Raw genomic sequence first — 25,582 nt, 5'->3', positions numbered from 1 at the left:
AAAAAGAGTGAAAATTCCAAAAACCAGAATGTCTCTTCTCCTCCAAAGGATCACAACTCCTCGCCAGCAAGGGAACAAAACTGGATGCAGAATGAGTTTGACAAATTGACAGAAGTAGGCTTCAGAAGGTGGGTAATAACAAACTCCTCCAAGCTAAATAAGCATGTTCTAGCCCAATGCAAAGACACTAAGAACCTTGAAAAAAGGTCAGACGAATTGGTAACTGGAATAACCAGTTTAAAGAAGAACATAAATAACATGATGGAGCTGAAAAACACAGCATGAGAACTTTGTGAAGCATATGCAAGTATCAATGGCCAAATCGATCAAGCGCAAGAAAGGATGTCAGCGATTGAAGATCAACTTAGTGAAATAAAGCGAGCAGACAAGATTAGTGAAAAAAGAATGAAAAGGAATGAACAAAGCCTCCAAGACATATGGGACCATGTGAAAAGATCAAATCTATGTTTGACTGATGTACCTGAAAGTGACAAGGAGAATGGAACCAAGTTGGAAAACACTCTTCAGGATATTATCCAGGAGAACTTCCCCAACCTGGCAAGACAGGCCAACATTTTAATTCAGGAAATACAGAGACCACCACAAAGATACTCCTCAAGAAGAGCAACCCCAAGACACATACTCGTCAGATTCACCAAGGTTGAAATGAAGGAAAAAATGTTAAGGGCAGCCAGGGGGAAAGTTCAGGTTACCCATGAAGGGAAGCCCATCAGACTAACAGTGGATCTCTCTGTAGAAACCCTACAAGCCAGAAGAGAGAAGGGGCCAATATTCAACATTCTTTTTTTTTTTTTCTTGAGACGGAGTCTCGCTCTGCCGCCCAGGCTGGAGTGCAGTGGCCGGATCTCAGCTCACTGCAAGCTCCGCCTCCCGGGTTCACGCCATTCTCCTGCCTCAGCCTCCCGAGTAGCTGGGACTACAGGCACCCGCCACCGCGCCCGGCTAGTTTTTTGCATTTTTTAGTAGAGACGGGGTTTCACCGTGTTAGCCAGGATGGTCTCGATCTCCTGACCTTGTGATCCGCCCGTCTCGGCCTCCCAAAGTGCTGGGATTACAGGCTTGAGCCACCGCGCCCGGCCCCTCAACATTCTTAAAGAAAAGAATTTTCAACCCAGAATTTCATATCCAGCCAAACTAAGCTTCATAAGTGAAGGAGAAATAAAATCCTTTACAGACAAGCAAATGCTGAGAGATTTTGTTACCACCAGGCCTGCCTTACAAGAGCTCCTGAAGGAAGCACTGAACATAGAAAGGAAAAACTGGTACCAGCCACCGCAAAAACATGCCAAATTGTAAAGACCATTGACACCATAAAGAAACTACATCAACTAACGGGCAAAATAACCAGCTAGCATCATAATGACAGGATCAAATTCACACACAATATTAAATGTAAATAGGCTAAATGCCCCAATTAAAAGACACAGACTGGCCAGGCACGGTGGCTCACGCCTGTAATCCCAGCACTTTGGGAGGCCAAAGCAGGTGGATCATGAGGTCAGGAGTTTGAGACCAGCCTGACCAACATGGTGAAACCCTGTCTCTACTAGAAATACAATAATTAGCCAGGCGTGATGGTGCAGGCCTGTAATCCCAGCTACTCAGGAGGCTGAGGTGGGAAAATCACTTGAACCCGGGAGGCAGACGTTGTGGTGAGCCGAGATCGTGCCACTAGACTCCATCCTGGGCGACAGAGCAGAGACTCTGTCTGGAAAAAAAAAAAAAAAAAGACACAGACTGGCAAATTGGATAAAGAGTCAAGACCCATCAGTGTGCTGTATTCAGGAGACCCATCTCAAGTGCAAAGACACAGGCTCAAAATAAAGGGATGCAGAAATATTTACCAAGCAAATGGAAAGCAAAAAAAAGCAGGGGTGCAATCCTAGTATCTGATAAAACAGACTTTAAACCAACAAAGATCAAAAGAGACAAAGATGGGTATTACATAATGGTAAAGGGATCAATGCAACAAGAAGAGCTAACTATCCTAAATATATATGCATCCAATACAGGAGCACCCAGATTCATAAAGCAAGTCCATAGAGACCTACAAAGTGACTTAGACTCCCACACAATAATAGTGGGACACTTTAACACCCCGCTGTCAATATCAGACAGATCAACGAGACAGAAAATTAACAAGGATATTCAGGACTTGAACTCAGCTCTGGACCAAGCAGACCTAATAGACGTCTACAGAACTCTCCACCCCAAATTAACAGAATATACATTCTTCTCAGTATATCACACTTATTCTAAAACTGACCACATCACTGGAAGTAAAACACTCCTCAGCAAATGCACAAGAATGGAAATCGCAACAGTTTCTCAGACCGCCATGCAATCAAATTAGAAGTCAGGATTGGCCAGGCGCGGTGGCTCAAGCCTGTAATCCCAGCACTTTGGGAGGCCGAGACGGGCGGATCACGAGGTCAGGAGATCGAGACCATCCTGGCTAATACCGTGAAACCCCGTCTCTACTAAAAATACAAAAAACTAGCCGGGCGAGGTGGCGGGCGCCTGTAGTCCCAGCCACTCGGGAGGCTGAGGCAGGAGAATGGCGTAAACCCGGGAGGCGGAGCTTGCAGTGAGCTGAGATCCGGCCACTGCACTCCAGCCCGGGTGACAGAGCGAGACTCCGTCTCAAAAAAAAAAAAAAAAAAAAAAAAAAAAAAAAAAAAAAGAAGTCAGGATTAAGAAATTCACTCAAAACCGCACAACTACATGGAAACTGAACAACCTGCTCCTGAATGACTACTGGGTACATAACGAAATGAAGGCAGAAATAAGTTATTTGAAACCAATGAGAACAGACACAAGGTACCAGAATCTCTGGGACACATTTAAAGCAGTGTAGAGGGAAATTTATAGCACTAAATGCCCACAAGAGAAAGCAGGAAAGATCTAAAGTCGACACCCTAACATCACAATTAAAAGAACTAGAGAAACGAGCAAACAAATTCAAACGCTAGCAGAAGACAAGAAATAACTAAGATCAGGGCAGAACTGAAGGAGACAGAGACACAAAAAACCCTTCAAGGCCGGGCGCGGTGGCTCAAGCCTGTAATCCCAGCACTTTGGGAGGCCGAGATGGGCGGATCACGAGGTCAGGAGATCGAGACCATCCTGGCTAACACGGTGAAACCCCGTCTCTACTAAGAAATACAAAAAATAGCCGGGCGAGGTAGCAGCGCCTGTAGTCCCAGCTACTCGGGAGGCTGAGGCCGGAGAATGGCGTGAACCCGGGAGGCGGAGCTTGCAGTGAGCTGAGATCCGGCCACTGCACTCCAGCCTGGGCGACAGCGCGAGACTCCGTCTCAAAAAAAAAAAAAAAAAAAAAAAATCCTTCAAAAAAAATCAAGGAATCCAGGAGCTGGTTTTTTGAAAAGATCAACAAAATAGATAGACTGCTAGCAAGACTAATAAAGAAAAGAGAGAAGAATCAAATAGATGCAATAAGAAAAGGGGCTATCACCACTGATCCCACAGAAATACAAACGGCCATCAGAGAATACTATGAATACCTCTATGCAAATAAACTAGAAAATCTAGAAGAAATGACTAAATTCCTGGACACATACACCCTCCCAAGTCTACACCATGAAGAAGTTGAATCCCTGAATAGACCAATAACAAGTTCTGAAATGAAGGCAGTAATAGTCTACCAACCAAAAAAAGTCCAGGACCAGACGAATTCACAGCCAAATTCTACCAGAGGTACAAAGAGGAGCTGATACCATTCCTTCTGAAACTGTTGCAAACAATAAAAAAGAAGGAATCCTCCCTAACTCATATTATGAGGCCAGCGTCATCCTGATACCAAAACCTGGCAGACACACAACAAAAAAAAAAGAAAATTGCAGGCCAATATCCCTGATGAACATCGATGCAAAAATCCTCAATAAAATACTGGCAAATCGAATCCAGCAGCACATCAAAAAGCTTATCCACTACGATCAAGTTGGCTTCATCCCTGGGATGAAAGGCTGGTTCAACATATGCAAATCAATAAACGTAATCCATCACATAAAGAGAACCCATGACCAAAAAAACATGATTATCTCAACAGATGCAGAAAAGGCCTTTGACAAAATTCAACATCCTTCATGCTAAAAGCTCTCAATAAACTAGGTATTGATGGAACGTATATCTCAAAATCATAAGAGCTATTTATGACAAACCCACAGACAATATCATACTGAATGGGCAAAAACTGGAAGCATTCTCTTTGAAAACCGGCACAAGACAGGGATGCCCTCTCTCACCACTCCTATTCAACATAGTGTTGGAAGTTCTGGCTAGGGCAATCAGGCAACAGAAAGAAATCAAGGGTATTCAGTTAGGTAAAGAAGAAGTCAAATTGTCCCTGTTTGCAGATGACATGATTGTATATTTAGAAAACCCCATCATCTCAGCCCAAAATCTCCTTAAGCTGATAAGCAACTCCAGCAAAGTCTCAGGATACAAAATCAATGTGCAAAAATCACAACCATTTCTATACACCAATAATAGACAGAGAACCAAATCATGAGTGAACTTCCATTCACAATTGCTACAAAGAGAATTAAATACCTAGGAATACAACTTACAAGGGATGTGAAAGACCTCTTCAAAGAGAACTACAAACCACTGCTCAAGGAAATAAGAGAAGACACAAACAAATGGAAAAACATTCCATGCTTATGGATAGGAAGAATCAATATCATGAAAATGGCCATACTGCCCAAAGTAATTTACAGATTCAATGCTATCCCCATCAAGCTACCATTGACTTTCTTCACAGAATTAGAAAAAACTACTTTAAATTTTATATGGAACCAAAAAAGAGCCTGCATAGGCAAGACAATCCTAAGCAAAAAGAACAAAGTTGGAGGCATCACACTCCTGACTTCAAACTATACTACAAGGCTACAGTAACCACACGGCATGGTACTGGTACCAAAACAGATATATATATATATATATATATCAATGGAACAGATCAGAGGCTTCAGAAATAACACCACACATCTACAATCATCTGATCTTTGACAAACCTGACAGAAACAAGCAATGGGGGAAGGATTCCCTATTTCATAAACGGTGTTGGGAAAACTGCCTAACCATATGCAAAAAACTGAAACTGGATGCCTTCCTTACACCTTATACAAAAATTAACTCAAGATGGATTAAAGACTTAAACGTAAGACCTAAAACCATAGAAACCGTAGAAGAAAACCTAGGCAATACCATTCTGGACAGAGGCACGGACAAAGACTTCATGACTGAAATACCAAAAGCAATGGCAACAAAAGCCAAAATTGAAAAATGGGATCTAATTAAACTACAGAGCTTCTGCACAGCAAAAGAAACTATCATGAAAGTGAACAGACAACCTACAGAATGGGAGAAAATTTTTGCAATCTATCCATCTGACAAGGGGCTAATATCCAGAATCTACAAAGAACTTAAACAAATTTACAAGAAACAAACAAACCCCATTAAAAAGTGGGCAAAGGTTATGAAGAGACACTTCTCAAAAGAAGACACTGATGCAGCCAGCAAACATGAAAAAAAGCTCATCACTGGTCATTAGAGAAAATGCAAATCAAAACCACAATGAGATACCATCTCGCACCAGTTAGAATGGCAATCATTAAAGTCAGGAAACAACAGATGCTGGAGAGGATGTGAAGAAATAGAAATGCTTTTACACTGTTGGTGGGAGTGTAAATTAGTTCAACCATTGTGGAAGACAGTGTGGCAATTCCTCAAGGATCTAGAACCAGAAATACCACTTCACCCAGCAATTCCATTACTGGGTATATACTCAAAGGATTATAAATCATTCTACTGTAAAGAGACATGCACATGTATGTTTACTGCGGCACTATTCACAATAGCAAAGACTTGGAACCAACCCAAATGCCCATCAATGATAGACTGGATAAAGAAAATGTGGCACATATACACCATGGAGTACTATGCAGCCGTAAAAAAGGGATGAGTTCGTCCGGGTGTGGTTGCTCACACCTGTAATCCCAGCACTTTGGGAGACTGAAGCAGGCAGATCACAAGGTCAGGAGATAGAGACCATCTGGCTAACATGGTGAAATCCCGTTGCTACTAAAAAATACAAAAAAAAATTAGCCGTGCGTGGTGGTGGGCGCCTGTAGTCCCAGCTACGCAGGAGGCTGAGGCAGGAGAATGGCATGAACCCGGGAGGCGGAGCTTGCAGTGAGTTGAAATCGCGCCACTGCACTCCAGCCTGGGCGACAGAGCGAGACTCCATCTCTAAATAAGTAAATAAATAAATAAATGGATGAGTTCATGTCCTTTGCAGGGACATGGATGAAGCTGGAAACCATCATTCTCAGCAAAGTAACACAAGAACAGAAAACCAAACACTGCATGTTCTCACTCCTAAGTGGGAACTGAACAATGAGAATACATGGATGCAGGGAGGGGGACATCACACACTGGGGCCTGTCTGGAGGTGGGGCGTTAGGGGAGGGATAGCATTAGGAGAAATATCTAATGTAGATGATGGGTTGATGAGTACAGCAAACCAGCATGGCACGTGTATACCTATATAACAAACCTGCACGTTCTGCACATGTACCCTAGAACTTAAAGTACTTTTTAAAAAAAAGTTCTAGAATCACTTTCCTAGAAGCCATAAGAGTAATCCTAGTTCCTCTCTCTCACAAAGAGTTGCTTTGTGGTCTTTTAAATATGCAGTATTATATGTAGGCTTATTTGAGCTGAAAACTATCATAAAAGTAGTGCAGCAACTTGATTAAGTACACAACTCTAAAATCAAGACTTTGTGTTTAGTTCCTAAACTATGACTCGCTTAATGCCCCTAGTCCCAGGGATATGCTGGACCTGGCTTGTACCAGTCCAATGAGGGCCCACTATGTGTGTATCTTCCCAATTCCATTTTCATTGATACTACATTTGTTGTTTGCAATTGGCCATGGTGGGAACATCTACATCATGCAAACTGGCTACACACCAGTTTCCTCTTTTGTAAATTAGCAATCATATTTCCCACATCTGTGTGTGTATATATATAATTTAATACATGCTCAGTAAATAGCAGCAGTTATTACTACTACATGGTCAGAATGTACACAGGCCAGTTCTTTGTAAGGCAGAGGGAAATGGTAACTTTAGAAACAGCTGTACATTTCCACTAAGTATAAAGTAATGGTAAAAGATCTTTGAGTAGGTTCTCATATCACTCCCATCTCTACTGTTTTTTTTTTTTTTTTTTTTGAAACTTATACTGATTTAGCGCTCTCTTTCAAAAGCAGAATAAAAAAGCTAAGATAAAGATTATCAGTGAATCCCAACTGCTCAGGAAGGCTTTGTGTGGTAAAGCAGCTGTGTCAGCAAAGATACCTGAACTTCTAGGAGCCTGTTTTTAACCGCTAACAGCCAGGAGACAGAGCCTGCAAAGCTTACAGGAGCTACTGAAGATCAGATACTGAAGCTGTTGAAGGTTCACCTTCCATAATACCAGTGCTTCATACCTGTATGGTGCTTCATAGATTAGCATGCATTTTCACATATATTCGGGTATAATTCTCATAACTTCTTTGAGAAGTGGTAGATGAAAGAATAGGCTTAGAGAGGTGAAAACATTTGCCCAAAGACATGGTTAACTGAGTTTCAACACAAGTTGACTCTTAAAATTCAAGGCTGTTAGAACTAGAAATATAAATTTCAAGACTATTATGTTTGAAAAGGCTAATCTACCAACTAAATATTAATATTTGGAGTCAATTATTTCCTCTCAGTTGACGTAATTCCAATTAAACCACATCTTCTTAACATTCATTTAGCATTTTGGGGCATCTGATCTACATGAATGTATTATTCCAGTTATTCCCTGGTAATGCTGATACTGCAGCACTCATTTTACAGCAAAGAGGGGGAAGGTCTAGAGAGATGAAGAATTTGTCTAAGATGAGGAGCAGGAAACTCAGGGGCAGTCTTCTTTGCATCACACTGTATTACTCCTTATTGGACTTTTAGCACAAAATAAACATTTTTTCTTGATACAAATACAACTTAACTCCTGAGTTTGAGGAAAAATAAGGCTCATCATTTCTTTTACCTCTAGAAAATGAAGTTTCCTTCAAATCCATTTAAGAACCCTTAAAGTACTGACAAATTCATAACTATATCAAACATTATTAGAAATGAGGCCCATTAATAAGGGGCTAGTCATTTTACCACGTTTCTTCCTCAGTGGGTATTTATTATATCAGGTTTTGCCTTGTTTCTGGAAATCATATTTTGGATACAGTAAGAGAGATCCCTACCTGCCAATCCAGATAAGAAGCAGGTAAGAGCTATTTCTGCAGGACTGATCTCAAGGTGTCCTGTAAGTCCGACAGCCAATACACAGTTCCTTAAGGAACAAAGGTCTTCCTTTTAGTGATCATCTTCTCACATGAGCACACATTATTTCCAAGGGGACTAACCCTAGGGAAGGGAGAAGTACTATGTAAAGAGTGTAACAGCTGAATAGCTGTTGTTCCTAGATTTATAGAGAAGTGACTGATTCTGGTTCTGCCACTATGTAACTGTGTAGTCTTGAACCAAGTTTGTTCTCTCATTGATTCAAAAAAGGAGTTCCACTTCCCCTTTTCACAGGCTCCAGATACCACAGTCGATGTTCTGTATATAACTAACAGAAGAGCAACAGCTGAGTCTACGATAGAAATTCAGAGTGGGTCATTTTTTTTCAACTAAGCATAATCTGTAACTTTATCATAGAATGTAATAAAACATTCCTAGAAAAAATATCACTGATTAAAAGCAATTGGTGTTGGCCGGGCGCGGTGGCTCAAGCCTGTAATCCCAGCACTTTGGGAGGCCGAGACGGGCGGATCACGAGGTCAGGGGATCGAGACCATCCTGGCTAACACGGTGAAACCCCGTCTCTACTAAAAAATACAAAAAACTAGCCGGGCGAAGTGGCGGGCGCCTGTGGTCCCAGCTACTCGGGAGGCTGAGGCAGGAGAATGGCGTGAACCCGGGAGGCGGAGCTTGCAGTGAGCTGAGATCCGGCCACCGCACTCCAGCCTGGGCGGCAGAGCCAGACTCAGTCTCAAAAAAAAAAAAAAAAAAAAAAAAAAGCAATTGGTATTTTTCTCAGTTCACTGCTACTCCTGAAAACCGGAGGATTCTGCTGAGGGTTTAAGTTATGTGATTTCCTAGAATTAAAAAATAATTTCTTAAACACCAACCCACTTTATCCTGAGCTCGTTACATTGCACAGAGGGGTACACAGATGGTCTCTCTCCATTCTTGTATTCTTAAAAAGAAAATGAAAAATAAAATCTCTTATTTGTATAGTACTTTGTAATATAATTTACAAAGGTCTTCACATATACATTTTCTCACATAATTGTCACAGAAAGCAAATATTTTCCTCATTTAAAAGATGATAATACTTACCCTTGTCCTAGATTACATTATTAGAAATGGGGGAAATCAGGAATAGAACTTGGGTCTTTTGTGCCTAGTGTTCTTTCTCTTATATACCAAGCCACTCTTAAATATAAGAAATTTTGTTTCAATGCATTTCCATTACCTTGTTCAGAAAAAAAAAAAACAAAAACCTAGTACAAAAATTCACAAAAGATAAAATTACTGCTATCAAAGTCTTACCACTGGCATACCTGATTTCAGGAGTCACAGTGTCAGGTCTTTGCATGTTCGGCCCAACGCAGGTGTGTTCTACATCTATACAATCACCGCCCCACAGCTTTCTGACCAAATCAAGTACATTATAAGAGAGGCAGGATAATACATTACCAGAGACCTGAATAAGTGACCTCACAAAGTGAAACAGACCTTTCAGAAAGCTTACCTGAGTGCAAGCTGTTCCGTCCTCTGACTGGGAACTGGTAATGGAATATTAAGAAGCCAAAACTGGGATTCCTGCTATGAAACTAACACCACAAAATACCATAATTTTATAAAAGTTTGTAAAAGTCTGCTGATTGACTATGTGGAAACTATCAGTGGCTAAAAGCTACATACTGAAAACTTAAAATACCTGCCATCCATTTGAACTTTTAGAAGTTTGGGAATTGTGAACATGGCAGGCAGAAAGACAATCTAAATACCTAAAGTCCAACAAAAGGAATGAGAGAACTGGCCTATTGTGAAAAGCATTCCAGTGTGAGGAATTCCAAGTCTTATAGTTGGTATTCTGGTTAGCAGTGTAGGATTTTTCTTTAAGATGGACTCCATAACATATTTCCTATGTATGAAAAGGATTTACAAAATGTAATACAGTACAAGCAAATTACTACCATTTGGGGGCTGTAAAACTTTTGAAAAACTTGATTAAAAGAATGTTCCTAATTGTAATCTTCCCCTTCAAAAGAAATACTGAAAATGGCTGTTCTCTTAATATTGCCTTTGGGGCAATTTCCAATTCTTTGACAGCATTAGGAGCCCCTAGATTTGTAAGCCAGATCTCTAAGTAAATAATTTCACAGCATCAATAATTTTTAATTAGTAAATGATAAGGTCCAAGTTGGGAGTGACTGTTCCTCAAACCTGTAAGGTCCTTAAGTTGCCAAGCAAAGGGGTCCCCAACCCCTGGGCTGCAAACCAGAACCAGCAGTGATCCATGGCAGGCCATGTAACAGGAGGTGAGTGGCAGGCAGGCAGGCGAGTGAGCAATACCACCTGAGCTCCCCACCCTAGGGATCTAGGTTGTGTGAGCTCCTTCCTTATGAGAATCTAATAATGCCTGATGGTGACCTGAGGTGGAACAGTTTGATCCCGAAACCACCTCCCAAACCTCCCTGGTCCATGGAAAAATTGTCTTCCTTGAAACTGATGCCTGGTGCCAAAAAGGTTGGGGACTGCTGGCCTAGCAATCAGCAAGATGGTATCGGGAAAGCAAGAACTCCTTTCTTGTTGCTGTGTAGCTTGGATTAAAAACAAAACTCAATGGGAACCCCATCACTAAGTCATCAAGAAGAAGCAAAGCTGTTGGCTATTTAACCTTAGCTTATCCTGAAGACTGAGACATGACACCAGCACCCTAGATGATAAGCAGCATCTGGAGCTGCACTTGGAGCTCCATTCTCTTTAGCATATATTTAATTATACAGTCTTCTCATTTAGAAAACTATTAGAATATCAATGTTGAAACGCTGGGGTTGTGGAAAAGACATTTAAAAATGCACTGCCTAGTGAGTGGCGGGTGACCACTGAAATTTATGACAGCGCTTTAGGAAAAAAAAAACCCTACTGGATTTCTGACTTAAAAATAATGCACTACTCAATATAAAGAAAAATAGTATGATATGCTTCACAGCAGATTTTCACTCATCCATTCAAGTCTTTCTGTATGGTTCAAGGGGTGGATATTACAGTCTATCCACACTAGTACAGAACAGACTAAAACATTCTAACAACACTGAAAGACTAGGACCAATCATTCCTAAAACTACTTTCCTATAGTTCCTCCCACTAAATTTTAAGTCATCCATTCCTTCGAGATGCAGTATTTCAGCATTATTGTAACAACATTTTATATAAAGAGACTTTCTAAACTTTATAGGGAACTGGATCTGTAAATAGGAAGAAAGCTTCTACCAATGAATATTTGGTTTAAATACCAAAAAATGATTATTTCAGAGATTTATTGCAAGTTAATTGTCTGTGAAGCTGGATATTCCTTAACATAAAGGTAATAAACTTTAATGTTCCATTCAAAAAGACAAAAACCAAATAACAAAAATTAAGAAATTAACCAAAAAGCTACAGCTTGTTTTCTTACTCAGAAAAAAAGTACAACTGATAAGGTACAATTTCTGTAACTGGATATTTTTCAAAATTATAAGCCTTTTAGTTCTAAAAGTATAAAGAATTGTGATGCACTTCTAGTCAACCTAATCCAAGCTTCTATATCCACACTGACAGTCTCAATACTTTCTCTTTTGCTATTATATAGTCAACTTAAGGTAATTCCTTAAAGTAAATTTGTGTGTTCCTAAAAATACAGACTAAAGTTGAATGGGCAAAGGTATACATCGCATTTTCTGGGGGAGAAGGGGAGAAGTCTTCTTCTTGTTAAAAACAAGTCTTCTTGTTAAAAAGTGAAACATTTAAACAATTTTATTCTTTCTTTCACAACTAAACACAACACCTGGAGTTTGAGGAACATCTGATTTGTCATAGGATTTCCAACCTTTTCTTGTCCATTATATTTTAACACTTGTTTTCCCTACTTTTAGTCATTTTTACAAACTGAAGGTAGAGATACAGTAACTACATGAGTAGTGAGTACATGAATTTTTCTATATAAAGACAGTGTGACTGCTAAAATTGAAGATTTGACTCACAGACACTGCTACAATGAGATAACTTGAGATGTTGTCTTTGGTATATAATGGGCAATTATGGGGTATCAATTTATGAAACTGAATACAGAAAAGCAAAGAATTGCCTACTTTTCTATATTCAGTGTCATATATTGATACCCCATAACTGACTAGAGCTGAGAGAAAATTCAGAAATCATTAAATCAAAACTTAATTCCCACATATAAAGAATGAGGCACAGACTTGGCTAAAATCACACTTCTCATAGGTGCTTCAGCAAGAATGAGAGTTTGGGGCCAATAATTCCAGGTCAATTATTCCTTACACTATACACTACTCATTATTTGGAAATTTCTCTCCCAACAAATCTTTGTTACAATTATTGAAAGAAAAATGTTCAAATTCTGATTTCTAATCTTTCTTCCTAGTTCATGTTCTGTTGAATAAAAGACAGTTACACTTCAGAAGTACAAAAGTTTGGGATCAAGTAAATCGACAATTTAAAGTAGATAAAATCAAGATCTGATCATAGTCCTTTCCTCTATTCCTGAAACTCACTGATTTCAATACTAATTCTTAGATATTTGTCACCTACCTTTCTGACTTGTAGACAATGCTGTGGCAACAGATCTCAAGATGTAGATTTTAATGGCAAAGTATAGTCCATCTGAGCACTTTGCCTTTACGGCTACTGAAATTATGAAATCAATTTCTCTCAAAGGTTTTACTCTCAGTGAGGTCACATACATAGTTCTTAATCAGTGAAAATTATAGGCAGCTTTCTATTTATCCTTTAAAGGAAATATGTCTTAGATGGAAAGAATATAAAGTAGTAAAACAAAAGTTAACCTAGGGGAAATTTTTTCACCAACAGATTATCTAGACATCAATTCACAATGCACTGGGAGATCTATAGTATATGCCACATGGTATATTTAGAGCACACAGCTTTGAGATGGCTGCTTACAGCAGGAGCTTAAAGAAAGATATGGAAAAAATATATTTTATAAAAGATGGAAAAATTCAAGTTGTAAGGAGTAAAAATGAAAATTTGAGAAGTTAACGCATATTTGTTTTTATTTATAGGTAACTACCACATGAATTATAAAGACAACAAAGGATGTCAGAATGGAACATGGATAGGTGTATGCATACTACGGCCAATGAGAAACAATGTTCCTATATATTATGGGTAGTGAGAACATTATCTGTGTCACAGGGAACTGTGATCATTTAAAAATATGCAGAACTTATTTCATCTGTGCTTTAGAAATAACTGTATACAGTGTTATAAGTTGAAAAGAATTCAAAATAATACCAAATATACACCTGTGTATTAGAATTCAAAAAAGCTGCTTTCTGTGAAGTCAATGAGCTATATTAAAAAATGACACAAATCCAAAACAAGATGCATGTTATATATAAAAGGACATTGTAAGTCGCCTTACTGCATTAAACCCATGGTTTAATCCATGAAATTTCCTTTTAATTATCATTTAGATAGAAGCATGCAAATAATCTTGGGATCTACTTAAGAACCTTTCCCAAATCCACTAGTTACACTCCCCTTTTCAGGAACTAAGCAGGTATTCGGGTAGCTGCTTCCTCCTCTGCATCAGCTCGGTTTGCATTTATTTCTGCAAGTGTTCGGCCAAACCGTGCCCATTCATCATTGCGGGGAACAGCAATCTGCTATTAAAAGAAAGACAATGTTTTATATACAATGAAATAAAAGATCATTTTACCCACTATTATTCAGTTTGTTTTCAAATAATTTTTCTGTTAAAAAGTAATAATTGACCTGAATGGCCCTTCCATAATTACGGGGACTATAACAATGATTTACAACATTTCAAAACAAAAGACGGTGTTTGTGAAGTGTGTTGTGACAGCCTCAGAAATGACTTGGCTATTATCACCACCAATCCAAGAGAGAATAACAATGATGCTTTGTAAATATAACTCCTATGCACCATCTCATGGATTCTGCTGGAGAGGAATTCCTTAAAATTTTTTTTACTGTATTCTTGCATACAGTAAATAACTGAGTTTTTTTCTGTAAGAAACAATGTTTGAAGCATGGTTTCATAAGGGGGCTGGTTTCTTGTATTTTTGTTTGGAACATAAGGTAATCTTTCTTGATACCCTAACTCCTTCATCAAAAGCTATGCTACTATTCACTGCTTTAGTGTTGCACCGGTGGCAAAAGAGGCTTGTGATGCTTTACTTCATAGAGGCAGCTACATATATATATATATATATATATATATATATATATATATATATATATACACACACAAATTTTTTTTTTTTTTTTTTTTTGAGACAGAGTCTCACTCTGTTGCCCAGGCTGGAGTACAGTGGCATGATCTCGGCTCACTGTAACCTCTGCCTCCCAGGTTCAAGTGATTCTCCTGCCTCAGCCTCCCGAGTAACTGGGATTACAGGCATGTGCCACCACACCTGGCTAACTTTTGTATTTTAAGTAGAGATGGGGTTTTGCCATGTTGGCCAGGCTGGTCTCGAACTCCTGACCTCAGGTGATCCACCCGCCTCAGCCTCCCAAAGTGCTGGGATTATAGGTGTGAACTACCGTGCCCGGCCCCAATAACAAATATTTTCGATAACTGCCATTATAATATCATAGGAGTCTGACACTGTCATGTTAGGGCACAAACCACTCACTGTGGCAAATGGCTGTGCCTGCTTCTAAATCTACACTATCCAGTAGGGTAGCTACTGGCCACATGTGATTATTTACATTAAAATTAATTAAAATTAAAAATTCAGTTCTTCAGTTGTAGTAGCAGATATTACTTTTGGTTTCTACTACTTGGCTCAAATTAATGAATACAGAAAAATAAATCTTATTTCAATATCAAGAAAACCCCAAAGTCCACCTATAACTCCAAACTTCTCCCCAAAGAATTTCTAATTTCCAGCAATGCATGCTTCAAGAAACAAGGTACTTTCAATGTATTTATTATATTACCCTCAAAATCTGTTGCATGGGAGACAGACCATTTGGTTTAGAAAGAAAATATTTCAAGAGTTGCTTCTGTGGTAGAAATAAATTTTATCTTTACAACAATATAGTTTATACAACTCATAAACCTCAAAGCCTAGGGTTAGCCACAAAGATGCCTTTACTACAACGCAACTAAATAGATGTGTCAAAATTATAGGCAGGGAGTCCCATACCTCTCCCACATCGTATATAACAATCTGTCCTTCAGAATCACCCACAGCAATCTCTCTGCCAGAATGGGTCCATCTCACACGATTAAGAGCAGGATTACCCTCCACAGAAATGCTGGCAGTTGGTACCTAAAGTCATTTAAAATAAAGGACAGTGTTAAAAGTTTCATCAAGATTTCTATAAACATGTAAAACAGTAATTCTTCTCTCAATCTGGCTACATTTTTAAAAGCAAAGATGAAAATAAAGAATTTCCCCAACTTTTTTCTTCTTCAGTGACATATTATGAATGACATTATAGTCAGTCCTTGAAAATTGTTTGCGAAAGTAAGTCCTTGTATAAAAAATTCTCAGAAGATTAGACACATTATTTTGAAAGGTCTTCTCTTAATAAAGAGTCCTTTTTTGTTGTTTTAATGTCTTTAAGAAGTCAAGCTGTTTGAAAACACATGGCCAAAACCCATTTAAAAAGAAAACACTTCAAAAGCCCTCATAAACAGATTATGGTTTGATTGTAGAGGACAGGAATCACTTGTGTAGCGTGTATCTCTATCAGCTGAAACCTGTATTTGACTCATTGTTCCTAGAAACAGTTCATACTGAAGGTGCAGTATGAGTCTGTCTAAAGCCTCCTGTTCCATGAGCTAGCGGGAGAGAGCCAGGATGATGGCACCAGCTCCCTGGAATCTGACTGTGCCTCTTCTTTGCTAAGGAAGAAGAGTTTTATTTGCTACACATGGAGCAAACATTCAGTGTTTGATTCAGACTAAAAGTATGATAAAATTTTTGAAATTTGACAAAAAAATCCTTTGTATTAGTCATCCCCAAATAATTTAACCCCATACACAGAATACCAAAATAGTTATAAAGAAATATTACATTTCAATCCACATTTAACTGTAACCTCAAATCTCTAAGACTGAAATCCAAATAAAACAGAATTGGTACCATTCTAGGTAACTAGGAAGAGATGTGGGAGATCTGAGTTGACTCTCTCTCAACAATTGTTATTGATAGAAATACTAATATTAATTCTATTACCAATAGCAATATAAAAGAATTCTAAGAACATTTTAAGCTTCTCTAAGCTGGTAAAAATACATGTGACTAAAAATAAATAAGAGTTGCAATTAAATTTAATTGCTAATAAGTGATTTTAGTACAGCAATTAGGAAATTTAACAGTTTCTATATTCATTTTATAGTAATACTCTGTTTTCAATCCTTCATGGAAAAAAAACTCATCAAAAATCAAAATACATTTTTCCTTCCTTCAAACAAATCAGGCTAAGATTAATGTTTATGGATGATATACAATGCTATCAAGGCTAAGAGATAATTTAGAAATTCAGAATTAAGGTTAACATACTTCAACAGTCTGAAACTATCTGCCTGCTAGCCTATGAATGAAAAATATCCCAGTTATCTTATGAATGAGACTTTGCCAGGACATTAGAGACATGATAGTGCTTTTCAGAAGTAAAAGGAAATGCCCCAGTACTCCTGTCAACACTATTTCTCCCTTTAGTTCTTCACAGCATGCTGTTTATTATTTAGGGTACAAAGCTTATTTGAGTTCTTTGTGATGAAGCTACAATCACAGAGCCCTTTTACATTCTTTGGAATAAAAGGAATTTCGCAAATTATTCAATAAATATCCAATTTTCTATTTTTCAATGCAATTTTTGTTATTTTCCTGCTCACCTCTGTGTCATTATTGAGATTCCACAAATCCAATCTCCCCATGCCATCCACACAGGCAAACAGGGCTGGGTGGGTAGGTGACCACATAACATCATAAACATAGTCTGCATTATCTTCAAATGAATACAAAGGCTTGTTATTCTGAAGGAGAAAAGTTGATTTTTAGCATAGTCCATATATGACATACAAACCATTAAACTACTTATCACTGTTAAAAAAAGACATACATTCAACAAGTATAACATTTTATGATATTTAACTCAGCCGAGAAAAAGTTCCTATAATTTGTTTCACTACAGAATTACCTGGTATTATAAACTAAGAATCAACTATTGATTGCATTTTCCTTTTAACTTGTAGATGCCATACTGCTTAAAAAAAGAAATAGAACATGCTTCAAAAACATCTGTCAATGAGAAGATTCTGGGAAGATAACAGCAATAGCAGTGTACTTTTTAAATCTCCTCTAGATCTCCCCATAAACTCAGATAAAGCAATGAGGGCGGGAAGAGCAAAGATTCACAGACAGCATCTACAGCAGAATCAGGAAACAAACTTCCAAATAAAATCAGGTGGAAACAAACCTCTGACAACTACAAGACTTGCATGGTATCAGTATCTGTGTGGGAAGAAGATGAAGGAAGGCACAAGAACTTCTGACAGGTGGAGAACAGAACCTCAGTCATAGCAGATGCTCACTGGACAGTGTGGTGGGCCAATCTGAGAACAGCAGCAAAAACTAGGAGACAGTTTGGCACAATTCCGTTTATAAATACATTTGACCCTTGAACAATACAGGTTTGAACTGCACAGATCCACTTATACTCATATTTTCTTCTGCCGCTGCCACCCCTGGGACAGCACAACCAACCCTTCCTCTTTCTTTTCCTCCTCAGCCTTCTCAACTGTGAAGATGATAAGGATGAAGACCTTTATGATGATCCACATCCACTTAATGCATAGTAAATATATTTTCTCTTCTTTATGATTTTCTTAACATCCTCATTTCTTTAGCTTGCCCTTAAGATGACAGTATATACTTCATATAACATAAAAACTATGTGTTAATCAACAGTTTATGTTGTCAGTAAGGTTTCTGGTCAGCAGTAGGCTATTAGTAGTTAAGTTTATTGGAAATCAGAAGTTATATGTGGATTTTGAACTGCTGGGATGGGTGCTGGCACCCCTAACCCCTGCATTATTCAAGGGTCAACTGTAAACGCAAGCAGACTACAGTGCAGTATAAGTAAGGTCTCCTGGTACAGTGTGGGTGCTATAAACTCTCAAAATTAACAAATCAAAGTTCCTTTCCAAGACAAAGTCTCACAGAAGAGAAACTGCTGGGAATAGAATCCCAGTTGTAGAATGCTGGACAAAAGAGACAAAGCAAAAAGTTCAGATAGAAGTGGTGGAGAGAAGCAGAAAAGGCACATCTCAGAAACCACAAGATACATGTATTTTCACTTTGCAAAAGCCAGAGAAGAGAGAGCTTTAACCTAGAAAATGAGCTAGGAAAGCTATCCTTGCCCATTCCCTCCCTCCTAAAAGTACAGAAAAATTCATTTCACTAGCAGACAATAGCAAAGAAAAGGATCTCAGATTCCATAAAGTTATTGTGGTGTCAAGAAAATTATATGGGAAAGGAATAGTCTTTTCAAGAAATGGTGCTGGGAAGACTAGATATACATATGCAAAAGAATAAAGCTGGCCCAGGCGCCATGGCTCATGCCTGTAATCCCAGCACTTTGAGAAGCCGAGGTGGGTGGATCACATGAGCTCAGGAGTTTGAGACTAGCTTGGCAACATGGCAAAACCCCATCTCCATGAAAAATACAAAAATTAGCTGAGCATGGTGGCATGCACCTATAGTCTCAGCTACTTGGTGGATGGCTTGAGCTCAGGATGTTGAGGCTGCAGTGAGCTGAGATCACGCCACTGCACTGCAGCCTAGGCGATGGGAGTGAGACCTTGTCGCAAAAAAACTAAAAAAAATAAAACAAAGCTGGATCCCTCCTTCCTTAAGTCATACAGAAAAATTAACTCAAATGTATCAAAGATCTAAATGGAAAGTAAAACCATGAAACTTTTTTTTTTGTTCTTTTTTGAGACAGTCTCACTCGGTAGCCCAGGCTGGAGTGCAGTGGTGCGATCTCGGCTCACTGCAACCTCTGCCTCCTGGGTTCAAGTGATTCTCCTGCCTCAGCCTCCCAAGTAGCTGGGATTACAGGCATGCACCACCATGCTCAGCTAATTTTTGTATTTTTAGTGGAGAAGGGGTTTCACCATGTTGGCCAGGCTGGTCTTGAACTCCTCACCTCAGGTGATCCACTCACCTCGGCCTCCCAAAGTGCTAGGATTATAAGCGTGAGCCACCGCGCCTGGTCAAAACTATGAAACTCTTAAAGGAAACATACAAGTAAATCTTTGTGACCTTGAACTCAGAAATGATTTCTCAGTTAAGAAGCCAAAAGCACAATGACAAAAGAAAACATAGGTAAACTGAGCTAAATCAAAATTAAATACTTTTGGGCTTCAAATGATATCATCAAGAAAGTGAAAAGAGAACCTACAAAATGGGAGAAAATATTTGCAAAACCATGTATCTGATACATCACTGTGTCCACAGTGCTTACAATAGCCAATAAGTATTAACACATGAAAAGATGCTCAACATCATTAGTCGTGAGAGGAATGCAAATCAAAACCACAATGAGGTATCACTTCATACCACTAGGATAGCTAGAATAAGAAAGTAACAAAGGTTGGTGAGGATATGGGAAATCAGAACTTTCATACCTTGCTGGGGAACGTAAAATGGTGCCGCCACTTGAAAAATAGTTTGGCAGTTCCTCAAAATGCTAATTAGTTACCACATGACCCAACAATCCCACTCCTAGGTATATACCCGAGAGAAATAAAAACTTGCACATTCACAGCAGCATTATTCACAATAGCCAAAAAGTAGAAGCAACTGAACTGTTCATCTGATGAATGGATAAACAAAAAGTGGTATATCTATACAATGGGGTATCATTCAGCTATAGAAGGAACAATACACTGATACAAGAAATATCAATATGAAGGGATGACCCTTGAAAACATTATGCAAAGTGAGAGAAGCCAGTACACAGTTGAATGATTCCATGAAATGTCCATGAACTGTCCATAACAGGCAGATCGAAAGCAGACTGATTAGTGGTTTCCAGGAGCTGTGGGGGATAGGGGAGAATGTGGAGTGACTGCTAATGGGTATAACGTTTCTTTCTAAAATTTGAAAATGTTCTAGAATTAGATACTGGCAATAATGCATGCCTCTGTGAATATACTAAGAACCACTGAATTGTATACTTTAAAAGGGTGAATTTCATGGTGTAAGGATTTTGCTCAATAAAACTGTTATTTAAAAAGAAACTAATTTTAAAAGAAGAGATAAGGTGATTTAGAAAAAGTGATAAAGAAGATCAGCAAAGGTACATCTACAATGGCAGGTCCTGAAGAAGAAAACCAAAGCAGTAATACAGAACAAATACCAAAAACAACTCAAAAGAACTCTCCTAAAATAAGACAGCTTGAAACTACATATTGAAAGGGTATCCTGCGTATCTAGGAACACCGACCCTTTAAAGAAAAGGGAAAAAATCATTTGATCACCCAGGTTTTTAAAAAAGACCAAATTGCAAGTAGGGAAAAGAAAATCAGATTGTCATCAGACTTTGTGACAGCAATGCTTTTTTCCAGAAGTCCATAGAGTAACTAAGGTATGCAAAGAAAGAAAATGTAAGTCATGGATTTTATAAACAATCAAACTAACCTTCATAATCATATACTTTCGTGGAATATGGGAATAATGCACCTGTGGGCACCTTCTGCATCATATACTGTAGAATGAGCTTCAGATGACCAAAAAGACTGAAGAGACATTAACATAATGTCTGGTGGATAACCAAGTCATTTACGAGGGTAAACCTCTCATTATGGAAACATAAACAATCTGCAACCACACACATTAATATGAATGACATCACAGGAATGCAAAATTGAGACTGAGAAACCCCACAGCACCAACTCGACAGAGATCAACCTGGTTTCTTCAAGAATAAAACAGCAAGGAAAAAAAGAGGGATGCAAACCCTACTTTAAAGAGGAACTTAGAAGATAATGTCAATTGTGGCTGGGCTTGGTGGCTCATGCCTGTAATCCCAGGACTTTGGGAGGCCGAGGGAGCCGAGGAGGGCCGAGGCAGGCGGATCACTTGAGGCCAGGAGTTTGAGACCAGCCTGGACAACATGCTGAAACCGTCTCTACAAAAAATATAAAAATTAGCCGGGCATGGTCGTGGGCGCCTGTAATCCCAGCTACTCGGGGGGCTGAGGCATAAGAATCACTTGAACCCGGGAGACAGAGGTTGCAGTGAGCCAAGATCATGCTACTGCGCTCCAGCCTGGGCAATAGAGTGAGATTCCATCTCAAAAAAAAAAAAAAAAAAAAAGATATGTCAATCGCAAATGGAGGGCCCTCCTTTGGATCCTGCTTCAAATACATAGTAAAAAGAAAAAAAAAATTGAACACTGATAGGCCATTTGATGAAAATAAGGAGCCAATGTTCATTGTGGGGGGTTTAATAATGATACAGTAGTATTTTTTTAAGAGGTTTTATTTTTTAGCGATACATATTGAATATAGTTGAAATGGTATGTATAGGTTCGATTTTAAATAATGCAGAGATAAGTATAGACAAGATTGGTTATGTGTTAACTGTGGAAGCTGGGAACAATAATGGTTTCATTATATTATTCCCTCTCCTTTTGTATCAGCGATTTTCCATAATGTTTTTAAATTGTGAATTAAAATTTTTGAGATACAGTAAATGTCAACAGCATGATCATTTTAATAGCCAAAAATGTGTTTTTAATTTAAAAACCAAAATTTTAATAAAACTTAAAACTAAGATAAACACAAAAATTAAAAGCCTTTTTCTTTTACGATCACTGTCTGTCACTCTCCCTGATAACACTACCAAACGAAGTCTCACTCTGAGAAAGTGGTTTTCTTTTTTTTTTGAGATGGAGTTTGACTCTTGTCACCCAGGCTGGAGTGCAATGGTGTGATCTTGGCTCACTGCAACCTCTGCCTCCCAGGTTCAAGTGATTCTCTTGCTTCAGTCTCTCGAGGAGCTGGGATTACAGGCATGCACCACCACACATGGCTAATTTTGTATTTTTAGTAGAGATGGGGTTTCACCATGCTGTCCAGGCTGGTCTCGAACTCCTGACCTCAGGTGATCCACCTGCCTCGGCCTCCCAAAGTGCTGGGATTACAGGCGTGAGCCACCGTGCCCGGCTGAGAAGGTGGTTTTCAACCTAGGATGTGCAAAATCATCTGCAGAGCTTTTGAAAAATACAGATGCAGGGCTCAACTCCAGATGCACTTCATTGGATTCTGATGCACACCAATGATTAAGAACCACTGTGCTAAGGCCGCTGACTCCTGAGGTGATAGTGTACTTCAAAACAGCTTATTTTTAGGCAATGTTATGTCTTCCACCAAAGACCAAGTAATTCCACTCTAGGTATATACCCAACAGAAATGAGTACTTACGGCCATCAAAAGACATCTACAATTATGCTCACAACAACACTATTTGTAATGGCCCCAAACTGGAATTAATGCAAATACCATCAGCAGTAGAATGGATAAATTATGGTATATTTACACAATGGAATAGTATACAGCAGAGAGAATAAATAATCTACAACTATACTAAAAAAAAAATGAATGAATCTCACAAATATAATGTTAAGCAAAAGAAGTCAGACACCAATGAGTATTTTTTTTTCTTTTTTTTTTTGAGGTGGAGTTTCGTTCTTGTCTCTCAGGCTGGAGTACAATGGTGCGATCTCAGCTCACTGCAACCTCCACCTCCCGGTTTCTAGCGATTCTTCTGCCTCAGCCTCGTGAGTAGCTGGGATTATAGGTGCCTTCCACCATGCCCAGGTAATTTTTGTAGTTTTAGTAGAGACGGGGTTTCACTACGTTGGCCAGGCTGGTCTCGAACTCCTGACCTCAGGTGATCCGCCCGCCCTGGCCTCCCAAAGTGCTGGAATTACAATCATTAGCCACTGCACCTGGCTGAGTATTTTATACTGTATGATTCCATTTTTATATGACACAAAATATGAAAAAAGCTACATGCAAATTAGATTAAAACTTACTTGTATTTATAATATAAAAGAAGACTGTTAAATGTATCACGAAGTGGTTACTAGGCTGAGTACCTGGGTGATGGAATAATCTGTACAACAACCCTCCATGACATGATTTTACCTATATAACAAACCTGCAAACATACCCCTGAACCTAAAAGTTAAAAAAAAAATTCACCTACTCAGTGGACTAATACGCAGCCAGAGACAAAAACAGGATGCATTGTAACTGGGTAAAAGATTACAATAAAAAGAAAAACAGGGCTGGGCGTGGTGGTTCACACTATAACCCAACTACTTTGGGAGCCCGAGGCAGGCAGATCACTTGAGGCCAGGATTTCGAGACCAGCCTGGTCAAGGATGGCAAAACCCTGTCTCTACTAAAAATGCAAAAACTAATTGGGCATGGTGGCACATGCCTATAATCCCAGCTGTCTGGGAGGTTGAGGCATGATAATCGCTTGAACCTAGAAGGTGGAGGTTGCAATGAACTGAGATCACCCCACTGCACTCCAGCCTGGACAACAGAGTATGGTCACGAGTCAAGCCATATTTTTACTAAGCTCTTTAAGGTTGCACGCTGAGTTGAATAGTGTCTTCCTAAAATGTGTGTCTACCTGATATCTGTAAATGTGACCTTATTTGGAAATAGGGCCTTTGCAGATGTAATCAAGTTAAGATGAGGTCATATTGAATTAGGGTAGGTCCTAAATCTAGCATGATTGGTATTCTTAAAAAAAGAGAAAAATTCGGACACAGAGACAAACACGTAAAATGCCATCTGATCACAGAGGCAAAGGCTGGAGTGATGGTAGCTGCAAGTCAATGAACAGCAAGGACTGCTGGCAACCATCAGAAGTCAGGAGAGAGACAAGAAACAGATTCTCCTTCAGAATCTCCAAAAGTAACTAGCCTCTCGACACCCTGATTTTGGACTTCTAGCCTCCAGAAATGTGAACGAATAAATTTCTGTCATTTTAAGCCACCCAGTTTGTGGTGATTTGTTATGACAGCTTCGGGAAAAGAATATAGATTACTTTTCAAAGCTGGGGTAAGTGGGGAGTTCTAGATTAATAACAAAGAGAGTCCCTACAGTGAACACGTGAAGATAATAGTGAGATGCTTCCTAGAGAACTGGGAAATAAATATGTCATCAATTTGGATCAGAAGAGAAATAAATGGATTCTCTTTCAAAAGAAATGAATTCCAAGGTCAGAAATACCTTTCTATATAACTTGACTGAATGTATTAACTTTTTGAGACCAAATGTGTCTATTAAAATAGAAATACAAAGAAACAATCTTACAAGGAAAATGAAGACAGCACCCATTCAAGCATCGTCCAGGAGAAAGGAGTCTCAACCAATAGATTTTGAGAATTACTACCCCATGGCAAGGCTAGAATGAGTCAGGCTATCTTAGCTTGGTGCCATTAAACATTCAAATTATAAAACTCCTTTTGTTCCAATTCCTTACTCACCAAGCAATCTTTTGATTATAATTTGGCTTCCCATGTGGATTGTCTACAGGGAAACAATGAGCTGGTCAGGCTCACAGTAGTATCTGGACCTTCTGGCAGTTATGTTTTTCATTGTAAATTAATAAATTGACATTCTCCAATGTACCAGTGTCTTAGGAGCCTGTTAGCTCCAGTTAGCACTCCCTGTCTAATCAACTCTAGTATACTGATTAAATTGAGTTTCTGAATATGCAAAGGAGAGCCTGGACATTGGCCAGTAGCAACTTACTGAGGCAAATGCTGCTGTGCAGGCCTGGGTCCAGATGAATAGGCAGCCTGCCCAAAGAACACCCAACTTCAAAGCATTTTTTCATTTTAACTTGTCTAAATATGCAGAGTTGTTATTCTAAGGACTAGTAGGAACTTTTCACCCTGTTTAAATGCTGGTGCCCTCTGAGAGTTAACTAAGTAAGCTATTAAAATAAGGAGGGGTTCTAAGACTTATCAGAAAGTGTGAATAATTTCAAGATGTGTAAGGACTACAAAAGTGTGAAAACTCCCCCTTCCAGGAAATTACCACATTAACAATCTTAACTTTTCGTCACTTTATGGTAAATACAGTTCTGATAAGCATTTGTGCACACAGCTCAAAATC

General features: G+C 38.9%; 1 protein-coding gene across 11 annotated transcripts in view; it reads right to left on the bottom strand.

Annotated features, from left to right (window-relative positions):
• Window positions 1-13,415: 13,415 nt before the first annotated feature.
• Window positions 13,416-25,582, bottom strand: part of DYNC1I2 (dynein cytoplasmic 1 intermediate chain 2) — a 59,959-nt gene continuing 47,792 nt past the window's right edge. For 9 of the 11 annotated variants that reach the window (XM_025405298.1, XM_025405304.1, XM_025405302.1 and 6 more), the window contains 3 exons: window positions 17,267-17,407; window positions 15,567-15,692; window positions 13,416-14,057 (listed from right to left, as the gene is read on the bottom strand). In XM_025405298.1, the coding sequence (XP_025261083.1) occupies window positions 13,944-14,057; window positions 15,567-15,692; window positions 17,267-17,407 (381 nt within the window). In that variant the 3' untranslated portion in view covers window positions 13,416-13,943. The remainder of the gene's footprint in view (window positions 14,058-15,566; window positions 15,693-17,266; window positions 17,408-25,582) is intronic. The other 2 variants (XM_025405308.1, XM_025405307.1) reach the window with 1 other exon arrangement.

Source organism: Theropithecus gelada, chromosome 12, assembly GCF_003255815.1.
Source record: "Theropithecus gelada isolate Dixy chromosome 12, Tgel_1.0, whole genome shotgun sequence".
NCBI lineage: Eukaryota > Metazoa > Chordata > Mammalia > Primates > Cercopithecidae > Theropithecus > Theropithecus gelada.
This window is presented reverse-complemented; position numbering and strand designations above follow the sequence as displayed.